This window comes from Sciurus vulgaris, assembly GCF_902686455.1.
Source record: "Sciurus vulgaris genome assembly, chromosome: 3".
NCBI lineage: Eukaryota > Metazoa > Chordata > Mammalia > Rodentia > Sciuridae > Sciurus > Sciurus vulgaris.
Genome location: NC_136463.1, coordinates 28,404,856 through 28,423,668, shown reverse-complemented (window position 1 = coordinate 28,423,668; position 18,813 = coordinate 28,404,856). Strand labels below are relative to the sequence as shown.

Genomic DNA, 18,813 nt, shown 5'->3' with positions numbered 1-18,813 from the left:
CCCCTCCCTCCAAACCTCCCATCCCTTGGTCCCTTTCCTCTACTGATCTCCCTTTGATTTTTGAGCTTCTCCCCAACCTTTTGTTTCCCTTGTTCCTCTCTAACTTCCACATATCAGAGAAAACATGTGACCTTGACCTTCTGAGTTTGACTTATCTTGCTTAACATAATGGTCTTTAGTTCCATCCATTTTCCTGCAAATGACATAATTTCATTTTTTATGGCTGAATAAAACTCCATTGTGTATATATACCACTTTTTCTTTATCCATTCATCCATTGATGGACACCTAGACTGGTTTCATAGTTGGGCTGTTGTGAATTGTGCTGCTATAAACATGGGTATGCATGGACCCCTGGAGTACGATGACTTTAATTCGTACTCCATTCGTGGTTCCATGCTCAGTCTCTTGTGGAAGCTTCATATGGAAATATGGAGGAAATTTCCTCCCTATGGAAACACTGATTTCCATAGTGGTTGAACTAATTCGCAATCCCTCCAACAGTGTAAAAGTGTTCCTTTTCTCCACATCCTCTCCAGCATTTATTATTATTTGTATTCTTGAGGACTGCCATTCTGACTAGTATAAGTTGAAATCTCAGTGTAGTTTTGATTTGAATTTCACTAACTGCTAATGATGTTGAACACATTCTCATATATTTGTTGACCATTTGTATTTCTTCTTTTGAGAAGTGTCTAATTCATTTCTCCTTTAATTTGGTAATTTGGGTTTTTTTTCTTTTTTTTTTTAAATGGCAGTAGAATGCACTTTGACACATCATACATAAATGAGGAATCATTTCTCATTCTCCTGGTTGTACATGATGTAGAATTATACCTGTCATGTAGTCATATATGCACATAGGGTAATATTGTCTGATTCATTTTACTAGCCTTTCTATCCCCATTCTCCCTCCCCTCCATTCACTCCCCTCTGTCTAATCCAAAGTATTTCTATTCTTCCCTAATCCCAACCCCCCTTACTGTGAATTAGCAACCACATATCAGAGAAAACATTCAGCCTTTGGTTTTTTGGGATTGGCTTATTTTACTTAGAATGATATTCTCCAGTTCCATCCATTTACCAGCAAATGCCATAATTTCATTCTTCTTTCAGGCTGAGTAATATTCCATTGTGTATATATACCACAATTTCTTTATTCATTTATCTGTTGAAGAGCACCTTGGTTAGTTCCACAATTTAGCTATAATGGACCCACCATTTGATCCAGTTACCCCACTCCTCGGTTTATACCCGAAGGACTTAAAATCAGCATACTACAGTGATGCAGCCACATCAATGTTCATAGCAGCTCATTTCACAATAGTGAAATAGTGTTAAGTTTTTGAGCTCTTTATATATCTTAGATATTAATCTTCTGTCAGAAAAGTAGTTAGCAAAGATTTTCTTCCATTTGTAGTTTCTCTCTTCACTTTCCTAATTGTTTCCTTTGCGGTGCAGAAGCTTTGTCATTTGGTGCCATCCCATTTACTAACTCTTGTCATTATTTCCTGAGCTCAAGGGTCCTGTTGAGAAAGTCATTTCCTGTGCAACGACTCTGCTGAGGCTGGCCTCCACCCTGCCATTCTCCTGCCTCTGCCCCAACAAGCTGCTGGGGTTACAGGAGGCCACCACCATTGCTGGCTCACTTTTTTTATTATAAAGAAAAAAATCGTGAAATGATTTGTGGTGACTTTTATGATCCAAATACGTAGGCAGATGTTCAAAGTCCGTTAACTCGTCAAGTACTGTGGCCTAAGATTTGCTTTCTAATTGGGGTGATCTGATCCCAGGTTTGGAATGGCCTCTCACGCAGAGCCTGGGCAGGCCTTGGAAGGACAAGAAAGGGGGACTTTGGCACAGTTGGCAATGGTGCCTGCAGGATTTGGACACTAGTGGGAAATAGGCTGCAATAAAATGTCACTTCTAGCTATGGTTTGGGGCCAAGTGCTCTGTACCGAAAGCAAATCTGATGTCATCGCCATCCCCTCCCCCTCCACACACACCTTATTCCCCATCTTCAAACTTTTATTGATTTTCTAAGACTGGATATGATCTGTCCCTCCCTTTCTCTCCTCAGTGCCCCTTCCTTCTGGTCACCAGCCTTTTTCTCTTACACATGTGTGTCCTCCCTGGTGCCACAGGGCCTTTGCACATGTGCTTCCCTCTTCCTACAAGATCTTCCCTCTTTTCAGCGCCATAGACCCTGCGCATTGCCTGGCACGTGAGAAACACAGATAAGGGTGTGTTGGAAGAATAAATGAATGGAGGCTGGGATGGTGATTCCCAGGTTTAGGACATATTATTTTGTTTGCCTTTGTTTTGATTTGACCTAATCACTATCACATGGAGAAACCAGAAGACACAAACTGGCAGCCGGGAAGCCCAACGCTGTGCCCAAAGTGCACCCCTTGTCCTTTGTCTGCAATCTCTGCCAGCCTCCTCCTCTGTTTACCCAACCAGCCTCACCCCAGCGCCACCCAGGCACAACCCAGACAGAAACCTGCTGCTCCTGAACCTGTGCCTTAAGTATTTGATTTCAAATTCAAGGCAATTCTTGTGCTTTGAGGGAAGCTCAGGAGGCAACCTCCTATCTGCCCAGCAAGGCTTGTTTATTTTTTTCAAAGAATCACCAAACCCTGTCCTTAAAACCTCCGTCTCTTCCCAATAAAGGCCCCAAGGTCTAAAAGCCGGAGGAGCCTCACCGAGGACGCCCATCTACCGAGTGGCAGACCTGCCCTTTAAAGCCCAGGCCCCGGCCGCCCAGCTCGGCCCCCTGTCCACGCCCCACCTCAGAGTGGATTCACGTGGGTAGTGTTCATCTGCACCTAAAGGCCGCGACACAAACCAGTGTGCGTCTCTAGTCATTAAGCCTCGCACTTCAAGCCATCGACGGGGACAGAATCAAGTCCGGACTTATGAATGTTCTGTCCACATTGCTGGGCAGCCCGGTTTACAAGGAGAGAAGCCCCACCCCGGGTCAAATAGAGGCCGCGTCCATTGCTCCTTAGGCACTCGGGAGAGCGGTCGTCCAAAGCCACTCCCCAGATGAACAAGGACTGAGTCAGGGCTTCGGCAGACGGCGGAGAGGATTTCATCTCTTCTTCCCCCGTGATGGGGACCAACCATTGCTGCAGCCAGGGAGAGTCCTCTGCTCAGGCCTTTGGTGTGCAGACATGAGCCCCAGCGCCCTGCGTATTTGACAAGTCACACTTCTTTTTAATTGAGTCACATCTAAACTAGCGCAGCCACAGCCTGTGGGACTAACTGCCAGAGGACCTCAAGTCCCAAGGGGGTCAAGGTACCGAAGCCTCCAGAGCCTTCCTGGCACCTCGTGGGCAGGCTTTGGTGGTCCCACTGCCATCCGGAGCACTTCCGAGCTCGGAAATCAGGCATTGGGCATGCCAGGCATCAGGGTGAAAGTTCCAGAAACTTGTTGTTGTTTTAGTACAGTTCAAAACTGAAGTCACTTTAACCTAGAAAATAACCGAGAAGGAACTCATGGACAGTTTCCACTGGGTCCAAGGGATGCACTGCTACCCATCCCAAGAAGTAAGACACAAGAGCAAAACGTCAAGGCCACATTCTTCCCTGGACGTGAGGGATAATTCCACCAAATCGGGTGCTAATTTGACATCGCTGTGTCGAAATATAAGTAGCTCCTATTGAAATGTTCATAGTTATTTTTCTCCTTCATTCCACCAGCGTGATACATTTCACTGGAAGAGTTCTGTCAAGTTGACCTGCCTGATTCGAACCTGATATTGAACCTTCCTTGATCATAATAAATTATTTTTAATATAATGTGGTTTTCCACTAACTAGTGTTCATGGAAGTTTTTTGCACATACGATATTGTGGCCTATCTGCCGCCTTAAAGATTTCCTGCAACATACTTGAAAACTACCTTTACCAGCAAAAAAATTCTACCCTAGACTTTTTTGTGGGCAGAATTTTGTTGCTGGTAAAGAAGTAAGAGAACAACTTACTTAATCCGAAGAAACCATATAATGTTGTATCTCTACGATAATTAAAACAAAGCGAGCCTCCATTACTACTATCTATGCATGCTCTGGAACAACTATTAATAACTATGGGATAAAATGACCTGGACGTAGTGGAAGGTAGAGTGGTTTTCATCCAGGGAGGGTCTCTCCCATGGGGTGAAGATAACCCACGGAGAGGCAAACCAGAGACAACGTGCTCTCTTCATATTGCAAACCGTGGAAAGAAGAGACCGGCAAAATCTTGGCAGCCAGATGACAATAGATAAAGTAAGATACCAGAATGAATGATGTATAGACGCTGCCCTCAAGAAACCCGGGCGCTCAGTGCTCACGGCCCCACCCTGCTGTTCTCTGTAGAACTTGAGAACCTCTCCATCACTCTGGGCCTCTCATTTCCCTATCGGAGCCCCAGCAGCGAGCCGTTCCTATATCATCCTGCACCCCCCATTTAACGAGGGCTCACTTTGGGCCAGACACGGTACTGGAAGCAGCTTTCTCTCCTTTGCACACTGGAGTCCAGGTACACGAGTTAGCTCATTCATCAGCATGGGGATTCTTTGGTGATGTGTAGTCATGTGTTTTGTTTTGTTTTGTTTTGGGGTACCAGGGATTGAACTCAGGGGCACTCAACCACTGAGCCACATCTCCAGCATCCCCCGCCCTTTTTTTTTTTTTTTTTTAGAGACAGGGTCTCGCTAAGTTGCTTAGGGCCTCCCTGTTGCAGAGGCTGGCTTTGAACTGGTGATCCTCCTGCCTCAGCCTCCCGAGCAGCTGGGATTACAGGCGTGCACCACCGTACTTGGCTGTAGTCATGGTTTTGCATGTGATGAAATCGAGGCTCCAAGAAACCAAGTAACCCAGGACTTGAACCACCAGGATGTCTGACTCCAGAGCTGATGAACTCTCTTCATCAAGCCCAATGCTGAGTATTAGCTGAAAATAGGAAGATGCAGAGGAGACAGGGCATGAGTGATGAAGCCCAGGTCTGCAGGATGTCCGTGAGGGGAGCATTAACTCGAAACAGCTGAAGCTCAGCAAAGATCCACATTCAAATCCTAGATGGTAGCAGCTTCTACCTGGAAGCTGCTTCTGGAAGGATTCAGACCTCATCTCAGGACGTGACAGCTCTGTCTGTCAGCAGCTCCATTAATGATAAGTAGGAAGGAAACAGATGTTTAGGGGAAGGACCCTGGAAGGCAAAACTGGCTTCTAGAAGCAGCTATTTCAGAATATTTCAGAAAAAAGTCAACGATAAAGTGCCAGGGGAACATCTCAGATTGCTTATCCCCTGCTTAGTCCCTGAGAGACTGTGCCATCGTTATCTTATTTGATTTTCACAGCAATGCTCAGATACATCCTCATGTTACGAAAGAAGAAACAAAGGCACAGAGAGGCCAAGTAACTAGCCTGAGGTCACTCAGACAGAAGAGGTATCTGAACAGACTTGAAGCCTTACATTTCCAGCATCACCTGCACCCAAACATATTGCTCTACCCTTGAGCAAACTGCAGAATAGCTCGGTGAAAACACCACATTTTAAAACCAAAGCTTTGTTATCTTCTTGGTGGCAGGACATATATTTTCTAGGTTCCTATAGTAGACATTTAGGGGTCTTCAGTCAATGGAAGCCATGAGCACTTCTTTTTATTTTTAGCTATAATTTCATCCCACGTTTTAAAATGCAGGAAACCATCATCACTGGCCAGTGATAATTGCCAAACCTCAGGGTGAAAATGTGACGGCTGGTAAATGTCAAACTGTGCTCTCCTCTACAGACTGTGTGTGTTCTTACACAGAAAGGCAAGCTTGTTAATGACTTTCTATAAATAAGTTCTAGCTTATAATTGTTGTCCCAGCAAAAGCTGCTTCAATGTGATCTCTCCTCAAAATACAACACATCTTCCATTTTTTCTTTCCTTTCTCGGGAAAAAGTGAAGTAGTCCAGGGTGATTGTCACCGTTTGTCTGTGTGACCTCAGAAGATTTGCTTAACCTCTCTGTGCCTTCATTTCATCTGTGTCGATTTCAGGAACAAACAAGAGTAATATGGGTGAACTCCTCAAGGAATAGATGGCATTCACCTGTAAGTTCCTGGGGTCTAGCATAGGGTAGGTACTTGAGATCTGTGTGTTGACTGGCATTGAACTCATTTGAATTGACTATGCCTTGAAAAGTTTAAAAGACTTAGGACTGTGACAGTGGTAATCATAATTACCACTTAGGTTCTCTCTAGCTCTGCATTTTCCTTCTGTCTATACAGATTACATACTAGGAAAATGCATGCTCTGGAAGTTAGTTATTCATTTCTCATATTTAAACTAGCAGGGATCATCAAACTATAGCCACAGCCCAATCTGGCCCACGGGGTGTTTTTATAAATAAAGTTTTATTGGAACCCAGCCATTTCCATAGTTTCTCCATAGCTGCTTTCATACCACAACCGCAGAATTGAGTAGTTAGATGGAAACTACAGAGGCCTCACGGATGAAGATGTTCAGTGGCTCTTTGCAAAATGTCTGCTGACCTAGGTTGCATGAGGCTTATTTATCAGGTGATTTCGAGCATCTTGGCCCCCATTAGAGGTGCCCTTCAGGATTCCAAAATGTTCTCTACCTGCTCAGCCACGCATCTTGCTCTCCCTGTCCCTCGGATGTCACACTTCATTGGATGATCTCAGTCTACGTTGCTTTCTTCCTTCATTTGACAATTACTTCCACCTTGCTTCTGCTAATATGGACCAGGTACAGGGCTGGGTACTGAGGATGTCAGATATGATCCTTGTCCAGATGAAGATTAAAGTCTGGTGAAGGAAATTTCAGGGGGCGAAAGTACAGAGTGCTGTGAGTGTGACTCTCTGGGGATCTCTCTCAGTGGGTGATCCTTGGGCTGAGATCAGAGTTCCTAAATAGGAGGCAGGCCCACAGGGGAGGGAAAGGTGTTTTGAGCAAAAGGAACAGAATGTGCACGGGCTGTACAAAAGATGGGTACACCATGCACAAGGGAGAAGGAAGGTCACTGTGGCCACCACACATAAAACAGGCAAACATAGCTGGAAAAGTGAGGGGGTCACACAAGGACTGTGTTCATCATCTTCTCATCACTGTGATCAAAATACCTGACAAAGAACAACATAGTTTATTTGGGCACATGGTTTCAGAGGTTCATTCCATGGTTAGCCATCTCCACTGCTCTGGGCCCAAGTGAGGCAGAACATCATGGCGGAAGGGCATGGAAGAGGGGCGCTGCTCTGCCTGTCAACCGGGATGCAGAGAAAGGGGAAGGGGCTGCAGAGAAGATGCACCCTTCCGGGACACACCCCCAGTGGCCCACTCCTCCAGCCATGCCCCACCCGCCTAGTTACCACTCGGTCAGTCCATTCAGACCAGGAGGGACTGATTGGGTCGCAGCTGTCATAATCCAACCATTTTGCCTCTGAATATTCCTGCATCGACTCGGGAGCTTTGGGGAACCCTTAGAACCCGACCATAACAAGGACTGCGCTCAGATTTACATCTTTATCTTACAGGCAATGGGAAGCACTGAGGTATTTAAGCAGAAGGAAGGTTGTCTCAGCGAATGTCACGTGTGGCTTTCCATTACAAGGAGGCTTTTTCAAGTTTCAAGTTTCTTCTGCTAATGGAGCATCACATTGTAAAGATGAGCTAAAATGTGTACGTTAGGCCTAAGAAACAGCTGGCTGCTCTCTTGAGGTGTGAAGGGTGACACACACAAGTGAGGCACCTCGCTCCCACCCAGGGAGAACAATACTTGAGACCTGAACTGCAGGGGCTGCTCCCAGCTGAACCCATGACAGGGTCTGCCTGCTTGTCGACCCGGATTCTTGCTTGCAGCAGGATTCAGCAAAGACAAGTACTTGTCCATTCGTGTGAAAGCTGAGTTACTTGTCACCAAAGACCAGTGATTTTCAGGTTCCTTGCTTCAATTATAAGAAAAGTTTTGTCTTTGGCCTTAAAAAAATTCTGAAACATAAATATAGTTCTCTGTTACGGTTAAGTTACGACGTGACCCCCAAAGGCTCTTGTGTGAGACAATGCAAGAATTTTTCAGAGCTGAATTGATTGGATTATGAGAGCCCTAACAATCGCTGGGTTAATCCACTGATATGGATTGACTGGGTGATAACTATAGGCAGGTAGGATGTGGCCAGGGAGATAGGGCACTAGAGATGGTACTTTAGGTTTTACATTTTGTCCCTGGTGAGCAAAGCACTCTCTCTGCTTCCTGATTGCATGTTCTGAGCTGCTTTCTTCCACCGCACTCTTCCGCCATGATGTTCTGCCTCACCTTGGGCCCAGAGCTATAGAGTTGACCATCTATGGACTGAGATTTCTGAAACTGTGAACCCTAAATAAAATTCCCTTCCTCTGTGCTGTTCTTATCAGGTCTTTTGGTCACAGTGATGAAAAAGCTAAAACACTATCTCCCTTAAAATGCAATCCAGATCTCCCATCTGAAATCTCCAGGCTCTCCATGGTCTGTCCCTACCTTCCCATCCAATGTCACCTCTTTCCAGTCTTCCTCACATGGTAGTCACTTAATAAGCAAGTGATGAATGAATGCATGTATGAATGACCATATTATCATGTGTAAAACGTTACCTCTCTCCAATCATTGGTTTCTTCATTTTTTAAAAAAAGTAGGTTGGCTTGGTTTTCTCTAAGGTCCCTTCTAGGACTAAGACTTATTGAGATGCAAAATTGGTATCCATTTAGTGAATACTTTCCAACCTCTCCTCTGAGCCAAATTTCATAGCAAGCACCAGGATATGATGACAAACAATATCCATGCCCTTCAGACATTTAACCCAAAGTAGAGTTAGACACAAAGAAAATAGTTGAAGAATAACATGGTGTTTGAATGCAAACTGTGTAAGTTCAGCTCCAGCAATTCCTTAAGCAAAAAAAAATCTCTAAAACCCAGTCTCCCCATGACTCAAATGGATATAAAGGCATTAACTCATGGAATTTTTTGAGAATTAAATGAGACGATGTTATGGCTGGCATCATCACTGGCTCAAAGAATTACTCAACAAATGTTAGTGATAATCATAAAAAAAAATGATGATAATGATCAACTTTAACAATGATATTTAGCTCCCATGCGACTGTATCAATTGTGGTTTTACATCTGTTCTGATCACCCAGCATTCATGTCATGTTGGGTTGTAAAATATTTTGAATATTTCAGTCATGATTCTTCAGAGAAATAGAACCAGTAAGATATTCTCAGAGATGTATATAAGAAGATTTCTTATGGGAATTGGCTCACGAGATGATGGAGGCAGAAAATTTTCACAATATGCTGCCAGCAAGCCTGAGTTCAGGGAAGCCAATGCTGTGATTCTCAGTCCAAGACCAAAGGCCTGAGAACCATGGGAGTTGTGGAGTAAGTCCTAGAGCCCCAACTGGAAGGCCCAAGAGCCAGGAGCTGTGATGTCCAAGAACAGAAAAAGATGGATGCCCCAGCTCAAAAAAAAAAAAAAAAAAAAAAAGGCTTTTTCCTCCCTTGTTCTTTTTTTTTCTCAGCAGGCTCTTTGCAGATTAGATGATGTCTGCCCACATGGGTGAAGGTGGATCTTCTTTTCTCAATCTACGGTGCTAATCTCTTCCAGAAACATCCTCGCCGGCACACCCAGGAGTACTGTTTGACCAGATATCTGGGCACCCCTTAGCCTGGACAAGTTGACACATAAAATTAACCATCACAAATTCATCTCCTAGATAAGAGTACCATGGGAACAGAGGGAACTTGACGCTCAATGTCAGTGGTTTGTGAAAGGCATCCTGGAGAAGGTGAGGCCACAGCTGACCTGAGAGGTCAAGAATGGTAGGCAAGGGCTCCTCTGCCTCCATTTTGTCCTTCTCAGCAGCCAGAGAGACTTTTAAAAAAATGCACATCAGCTTAAATGATTTCTTCCTTCACATTGGTCTTGAAATAAAATCAAAGCTCCTAGCCATGGTCTACGAGGTCCTGGGTGAGCTGGTTCCATCTTGAGCCATCCTGGCCCTTCCCCAACCTGTCTTACTGCCTGTCCCTACCTCAGGCTCTCTGCATGGTCCGTACTCTCTGTAAGCAATGTCCTTTCAGTCTTCCCATGCCTGGCTCCTGTCCATCATCAGAATTCAGCTCAAATGTCACCTCCCCAAAGAGGCCTTCACTAGCTACTCTACAGATGTTGCTCCCCTTCTGCACACATACACCCCATTCTTTTCACTACTGATGTTCACTTTGTAAGTAAAATCTCGTTTCCTTCAGAGCACCTGCCTCTCTCTGAAACTATCTCTAGGAGGGCAAGGATTTCATAAGTCTTCTTCCAACTGGCCTTGGCACATAGTTAGAGTTGACCCTCGAAGGTTTTTTTTTTTTTGAACAATCATATTCCCAAGTAAAGGATGGAGGTGATGCATAGAGTGAGATGAGAACGTCAGACTCAAGCTATGCCACACAAGGACAAGTCACTTCAGGTCACTCAGATGCAGAGAACACACAGGATGGTGGCACCTGCTCTGTGTGAACATCATGAAAAGGCAGACAATGTCTCGTTTCTTTCTCTCCAACCGCCATTTCTCTGTCTTGCATTTCTAGAAAACTCTAGGAGGACTCCCATCTCAAATTAATAAAAAGTCAGTCATAGGATGATTTCCGGGAATCCAGGTTTAGCTCTTTCAGATGGTAATTCCAACTAAGCTTGTGGAAGCTCTCGGGGCATCTCTGTAATGAATAGTCAAACCTGGTGTTTAATTAGCATGTCATCATTAGCTCTCAAAGCGTTTACCCCCATAAGCAGCTCCCGCGCCGTGCCTGCAGTCTTAGTCGCCCTGCAGCTTGCTCAGAAGGTTCAACAATCACTTACTGATCATCTACTGAGTTCATGTCAGACTCTGTGATTACACTAAGTCCCAAAGCTGAAGTTCAGTTCAACTGCATCGTAGGCCTCATCTTTCAAGGGTAAGAAGTAGTCCCCAGATATCATTTTCAGAACCCACCTGCCAATCTGAAACTCTGTCCCCAGCCAGGTGAAGTTTGCACATTGCTGCTCCCTCAGTCCTACTTGGAACATCTTGCTAGGGACAAGAGCAAAGTCTCTTCCCCAGGCCCACCCACACCCAGGCATGCTGGGAGTGATTAGGGGATCTTGGACTGACACTGCTGTGCCTGATTGGGACATAGAACAAAAGCCACCACTGCAGGAACTATAATTGCCACTGACAGAGACCCGGGAGGCAGGCAGAGGGAGCAGTGCCATTGCATGGTCAGTCCTGCAGTCAGGGCACGAGCTGCTGCAACCAGCCCCAGATTGTCTTTCCCTCCTCCTTTTGATGCCCAAATTGCGTTCTGACCAGTGAGAACAAGAAACCTAGCCACTACCAGCGGCTTTCTGGCATCATCTGGAGCTGCCCCCAGAGGTTCTGTGGACTGGGGACTCTCTTGGTGCCTTGGAGTCACCAAATACCCATGCTACCAAAGTCCACCAAAGCACATCTCTTCCTTAAAGGGCCAACACCTGAAATGACCCCATTCCCACCTCTGCTCTCTCTCCCTGCTCCAGTCTGCCATCGTATGGTCTATGTGGATTATTTCATTCCCCTGCTCAAAGCCTTCCCATGCTCATATGCCAGGCTTCCTATGATCTGGACACAGTCTATCTTCCACCATATATGATGCATGTACCCCTGAAGTCATCCACACTGAAATGGAAAAGGGGTGAGCAGCCAGGCGAAACAGAGCTCTGCTAACCTGCCAACAGCATAGGCTACATAAGTGTTTCTCAAACCTGAATGTGCATTCCAATTCCTGAGAATCTGTTAGAATACAAATGTTGATCCAGGACATCTGGGGTGGGACTCAAGATTCTGCATTTCTAACAAGATCCCAGATGCCCTGGCTATGGCCGTTACTGGTCACGTTGAGTAGCAAAGTACCCTGTCCTCTTCCTAATACTGGTTGGGGGTGGGGGTAGGGAAAGCTATACTCAAAGTAATTTCATTTTAAGAACATGTTTGCTCTATAAAAGGATCATTTTTGTAGATCCAAAGGTCAATTTCATACTGTTCAACCTAACAGAACAGGCAGTCCATCAACCAACTGCTAATAGAAACCAAAGCTCATAAGATCAGAATCCTAGGCAACTCACCTTGGAACAAGGAGGAGGTAAGCCTTCAAATCAAAATTCTAAATGTGTTATCACGAGCTTGAGGCAGAGCACAGCCTCACCCCTACGCGCATCAGCCCTGTTCTCACAGACCCCAGCCCTTGGCCGAATCCCACTCCATGGGGCAGCCAGTGACCTGGAAGATTCCTCCCAGCCTTCTTTTAGCTTGCAAGTTGGGGAGAAGGATTGCTCCCCTGGATTCCCTTCCTCTCCCCTGCTCTAGTGTTCAGAGCATGCTGCAATTTCAAGGCATATCTTAAAGCACTGGCACATCCCCAGGTGACTTCGTAGGCCACCTGGGTCAGACAGAAGGATCTTAGTGGCAATGTGTTGATCTCACTTAACAAAGCTCACTCCACACTGGAAAGAAGAGAGTGTTGAGTGAATGAGAACCGTGGCTCTTCCACAGGGCAACATGTCTCCACTTGCAAAAAGTTCCGGTTGCATGGGGGAAGAAGAGAGGGCACCACAAACATGGGCCTGACAGAATCCCGTGAATCCAGGGCATTCACCAGCTGAGTGGCTGCCATGCCATAATCTGGCTCCACTGGCAAAACTCACAAGGAAAAAGAGCAATAAGCAAATGGAAGGTCAAGAGCAGCGATAACACGGGTTGGGCTCCCTCCATGAGACGTTAGGACATTCTCAGATTCAAGGCACCACCCATCCGGGAGGGCTCCTCGGGCTATGATGCTTATTGATGTTCCACTGGCTCTCAACTCCAGCTGCCTTCTAACCAAAGAGCTTTTAACAAACACCAGTGCCTGGTATCCACCCCGAATCAATCAGAGGGGGCACGCTGGGTCAGGAGGGCTTTCAAAACACCCAGGTGATCTGGAGGCACAGCAAAGGTTGCAAACCATTGCATCAGAGATATTTTTTTCAATATTCAAGGAAAAGCATCTTTTTGGATCCGGGCCTTTCTCAACTTCTAAAACTTCACTCCTTTTTTTATTTTTTTTTTAATGCAATACAGGATATGGCAATAATGAATACTCTTATACTTCCAGAGTCACAAATCACTTTTACAGGCACAACCTTATTAGATTCTCAAATCAGCCTGTGGAAAGTGCTCACGCCATTACAGAAAGATATATGATGTGCTGGCTGTGACATTGTTTATAAGAAACGAAAAATGGAAACAACCTGGAAGCCAGTGAGAGAATGGTTAAATGCGTTACGGGGCGTTCATGCAGCAGAGAAGGCTGCATCCATTAGGGAGAGTGAAGTAGATCTGCATGCATTGACTTAGACAGCCACGAGCTAGTCTTCCATTTTTAAAAAGCAGGTTCAGAATCATAATTATAAATGATTCCATCTCTATTGTTTTTTAAACCCTATTCCCATGAGCATGATTTATAAGCATGAAAAGGTGTCTGAAAAGATCTGTACTGAACTTAATAGTGGTGTTGCTCAGGTGGGGATGAGCCAGAGGTAGAAGGAGTCTATCACTGTGTTTTACTTCTGTATTTTTAATGTTTTACAAGACCTATAGTTCTATACTGTTGAAAAAGAAAAAACATCTATTTTAAATTCACTGCCCTGAGATGAATTCCAAGACCTTCATACCCATTTTTCAGAGGAAGCGACTGAGTTGGCAGTGTGGGGTCATGTTGACCAGGTGGTTAAGAATTGGTGGTGCTTCGGTTTGAACAGACATGTATGTTATGTTTTTCAATTTTAAATGAGTTTTTTTTAAAAAAAATATGTAACCAAGGGAAGACCTGGGTGGCTGGAGCCTGAATCCAGGGCTCCTTTTTCTCCCACATGGCCTGTTGCACAGGGCTCCACAGACAGATGGCTGGCTTCTGCTGCAAGGGGAGGAGGCGATATTTTGCACAACTAGGTGACCTGTGAAGGTTGACGCATCAGAAGCTGAGCCTCCATCTCTCTCTGCATCAGAATCCCTGCACCCTCCAGACGGGTCCATCTCCTCTCAAAGCCAATGATGGCTCAGGACCTACCGGTTCCCTGCTTGTCCCAAAGGCTGCCAAGGAGATTTTCTCAGTGGCAGCTGTTGGCGAAGCCTGGAGAGTGCGTGGGCCCCTGCAGGGCTGTTCCATTCCTAAGAAGGAAATTCACTTTACACACACTTTAGGGGGAATGTCCTAGGAGGGAGCCAGGAGCAGATGGGTACAGAGCTTATTAAAAGCATGATTGTTACCGGAAGACATTTGCAAATATGTATGGGATATGTGTGTGTGTGTGTGTGTGTGTCTATGAGTGTGTGTGTGCATTTTACACACAGGGACACACATTTACATATGCCTCTGAAACCCCTCCAATTAAAAGGCTATCTCTGATTTTTCTTCAACGTACTTTGCAGTTAGTTCACTCTTACGGGGGCGGGGGATCATATCCTGTTCCTCACACCTTTTAACACTAAATGGTTGTTCTTCCTTTTGTTTTTCTCTCCTGACAGGTGCAGCTTATTCACTATAACCATGAGTTATATACAAATGTCACAGAAGCCGCAAAGAGTCCGAATGGATTGGTGGTAGTTTCTATATTTATAAAAGTAAGTGTCTTGTATTCCTTCATTCTTCTCTTCCTGCTAATCCCCACTCCAATCAGAAAATCAGTCTCTGTTGAAGTTGGAAATATTAAAGGGGTGATATGGATTAATGTCCATGACTAAGAAAAGCTGCAGGGTCTCATGACTTTAATATCCATGAGATTCATGAAAAATGCAGTCCCCTGCCGCAGGATGTGAAAATGATGGGCTCCATTTCAGGAATCAAGGCCTGAGGGTTCAGGCAGTTTCTGTCCTAGAGAGCAAAAAGGTGCTGGGTCCAGGGACAGGCTTCAGATCCCCCCTAAAGCAGTGAAATCAGAAGAATGTAATAGCAGAAGGGAAGGGGGTCTCCCATTGATGCCCCTTGAAGACCTGTCCATCAATCTGCTGCTCCTGAGAAAACAAGAGAGACAGCCCTCCTCCACAGGCTGTGCACTGGACAGCTCCTCTTGGCTTCCCCTGGCTTCTCCTGGCTCTGAGGAACATCTTCCTCTCTCACTTTTCTGCTGCTGACTTTAAGACATTCTGGGGAGGCGCCTGCCTTAGGCATCTCCCTAACTGGCAAAAACAGCATAAAATCTCCAACCAAGCAAATTATAATTTATCATATAAATTCCCTTTAACATTCTGGCAAATGTAGAGTGAAGCAGATAAAACAAAATTTTTTAATTAAAAAAAATCCTTTCCAACTAGAAAAAAATAGATTAAAGAGAAAGAGAGAGAGCAGTATGTGGCAATCCCAAAAATCAGCTGTGACTGTGCTAACCTCTGGGAAGGTATTGGCTAGATCAGTAGAGAAAGAGGGCCAATCAGAACTTGGAATCCGATAATCAGTTGAAACCAAGCATTCGACTGGGTGCAGTGGCAGTGACTCATGCCTGTAATCCCAGTTTACTCAAGAGGCTGACATGGGAGAATCTCGAGTTCAAGTCCAGCCTGGGCAACATAGCAAGAGCTCTCCACAAAAACAAAACAAAACAAAACAAAAACAGAAAAGAAAAGAAATGCAGCATTAACCATCAAGAAATGGTAGCTTGCAATGACATCACCATTATTATTTAAGAGAATGGCAAGTAATGCAACCCCACAGCTCCATTCCTCCCCCAAAGCCTGACCCTGTGCAATACGCACTTCTCCCTGCCCATTCTCCCAGATGCCATGCCTCCCCTAAGGACCTTGCCCTCATCTGGGGCAGGGCAGGGAAGAGCTACACACTGCGCAGGGGCATTCATGACAATATATGGCCCCTGGCTGCAAACCCCAGACTCCTCCATTAACAAAGAGAGGAAGGGGCATTTAGCTAAGGAAGCCTGCTTTAGGCTTTTCCTGTCTTCTTGGTCCCAACCCAGAGCCTGCTGTTCCCTGCTCTGTGTCTTTGACATCATCACAAACCCTGGAAGAAGGAAGAGCAGATTCCTGGTGCGGGCACTCTAGTGTGTGTTTTGCATCTATTTCATTATTTAACCCTACTAGTCTTAGAGATGAGGAAAATGGCTCAGAGAATCCGTGGCACTCACACAAATTCATGCAGCTCGCAAGAGCCCAGCCAGGAAAGCACTCCAAGTCTTGCCTAACTTTCATACTCATGACCTTATTCCCACAACTTGCCTCCCAGCAGAGCCTGGGGAAAGCCACAAGGCAAGAACAGAGAAAACAGTATTTAAAAACATCCCACTCCTAACCCTGGGCCACCTGCAGCACAGGGCCGAACAACTCCAGATCAAAGTACGGCATTGAGAGCCAACTGGTTCATTCGACCTGGGTCACACTCATTGTCATGAAGCCTGTGGATATTCCACATGTTGTCATGTGTGTCTAGGAGCCTGTCTCCCCTTGTGACTTCCCCAGTTCTGACCCTTCCATGAGTTTCTCCCACAGGCCAACCTGCCTGCCCCAACAATTCATGCCCTTTGGAGGGCGTCTCAGCCCCCGACTTGGCCTCAGTTTGCTCTAAGATCCTGAGTCAGTAAATGTCATCATGGAGAGCACAGCCACCTTACAGTTGACAGAGTGATTGACAGGCTGCTGTAGAGACAGCCTCTTGGACAGCAAACTGTGGACAGCAAACAGCTCTTGCAGATGCATTGTTCCACCACAGTCAGGGCTTACAGGACCTGGGTGTTTCCCTGAAGGTACTTGGGAGGGACTCACACCCACAGGGCCTGAGCTCAGTGAAGAGATGGCAATTAACTCCAGCATCTTCTCTGGCCAGTTGGTCCCCTGGGGATGCTCCTGATCATTTCCTGAGCGAACCTGAAAATTTCTGGCTCCATCTCAAAATAAGCCACAAAATTTCTTCTTTGTTCCACATAATTGCCTCCCAGATAATCAAGCCCATGCAAGTTACCCAAGCTGTGCCTTATCACTCACTTCTCTCAAAACTCTGACTGAGCATGGGTTACAGGCCGGCCCTCTGCTTGGCACTGGTACCCAGAAATGAAATGGACTGAGCACTTGGTCTCTAAGGATGCACAGTCTCTTGTCATCATCCCCTCCTTCTGATCTCCCTGCCTCCCTTTCCCAGATCTCTGCTGGCTAGGCAAGAACAAGGGATGAGAAGCCCCACATCTAGGGAGTGTAACCCTAAAGTTGCCACCCTGCCCAAAAGCTGGAGTTATTGGCTAAAAGAAGAGACTTGTACATCTGTAGAGGTTTTTTTGTTTTGTTTTGTTTTTGTTTTTGTTTTTTTATCTCTGTCCTCCACTAATCCCCCCATCCTTCCCAAGACCACAGGGAATGGAGATTTGGCTGTAATTGCTGCTCAATCACACACCATTAACTTCCCACTTAAGCTCACTTACACCAAGTACATATTTTATCCTCTCACCCACACAGCCTGCACACTCGTGCCCACAAATCATCTGTGAGCACTTTGGAAATTTCTCAATTATTTTTAATCAGTCCAGAAGGGGCTGGTCTCAATGTTAATGCTGCCTGGACTCACTAGGTCCCAGGAGCCTGAGACCTCCAGCAATTAAGGGACAGGGCAGATTCCTTACCAACCATGACAACGTCTTTTTGGCCCTCCTTCTTTAGTGGAGTGCCTCAGCACAAACAGAGGTGTCTAGCTATCTTTTAAATGCTAAAGGGTATGTCACAGTAGACGCTGAATTAGCACTAACGTGTCCGGGGAGCAACAAGGTTCAATTAGGGGCTTTTCTCCATTTGGAGTGGACTTTAGCTTCCATTGAGGCTAAAGCTTGTCACCGGCCAAGCTCCCTTGGTGTGTCTCACCACAATGCACCCAGGAAACTGTATGAAAAGAGAGACAGATGGAGGGAAAATAAACAGCCTGTGCTTTCCCCAAACCAAAATTACCTGTTGCTTATCTAATAATAATAATCATCTGCTGCAATTTTTCCAACCCTCAGAATAAATCAGATTTAAAATGTTGATGTGTCACAACATCCGATTAACAGCTGAGGCGTAAATTACAGAGCAGAGCTGAGCTGAGCAAGGTAGGAGAGAGATGACGAGCGTGAACAGGGGCACTCAGGAAAGGCTGAGTAAAAAGGCCTTGTTACGAAAACAGGGCCCACGGTTACGTGGAGCCACACCATGATCTCATAAACGGTGGGTCCATAAAAGGCAGTTCTAGGCTTCTTGAAGCTTAGCTCCTCCTCCCAAAGGAGGAATTTGGAGCTATACGGGCATATGCATAAAATGCATCCCTGAACACCTAGTACACTTTTGACCCACAATAGGCACTTGGTGAATATTCACTGGATGGGTGGATGGAAGACTGATTGGCTGAATGGTATGACTTATGGATACTCGATTCATATAGTAACTACTGGTGATATAACAAGGTTCTATATTACTTTTTAGAGTGGTTTTTTCCATCCGCTGATACCTCTGTTTTGGATACTCTTTCCCTCTCCCTCTGTGCTTAGATAAATATCCCTTTCCTAAAATGTCACTCTGTACTCCCAACTCAAAATGCTTTGATAGTTCCCCATTCCTACAGAATAAAGTGTGAAAGTCCTAACTGACCTTCAAAGCCTGACGGGTCAGCCTCTGCCCACTCGCTAGCCCCACCCTCCATCCTTCCCGGCAACCTCAGCTCCCGCTGCTCTGCCATTCTGAAAGGCTTCCATGAATATGTCAGGTTCTCCTTTCC

At 45.6% G+C, this 18,813-nt stretch overlaps 1 protein-coding gene across 4 annotated transcripts in view; it reads left to right on the top strand.

Annotated features, from left to right (window-relative positions):
* Nucleotides 1–18,813, top strand: part of CA10 (carbonic anhydrase 10) — a 491,731-nt gene that overhangs the window by 455,285 nt on the left and 17,633 nt on the right. For all 4 annotated transcript variants that reach the window (XM_079134031.1, XM_079134032.1, XM_079134030.1 and 1 more), the window contains one exon: nucleotides 14,601–14,696. In XM_079134031.1, the coding sequence (XP_078990157.1) occupies nucleotides 14,601–14,696 (96 nt within the window). The remainder of the gene's footprint in view (nucleotides 1–14,600; nucleotides 14,697–18,813) is intronic.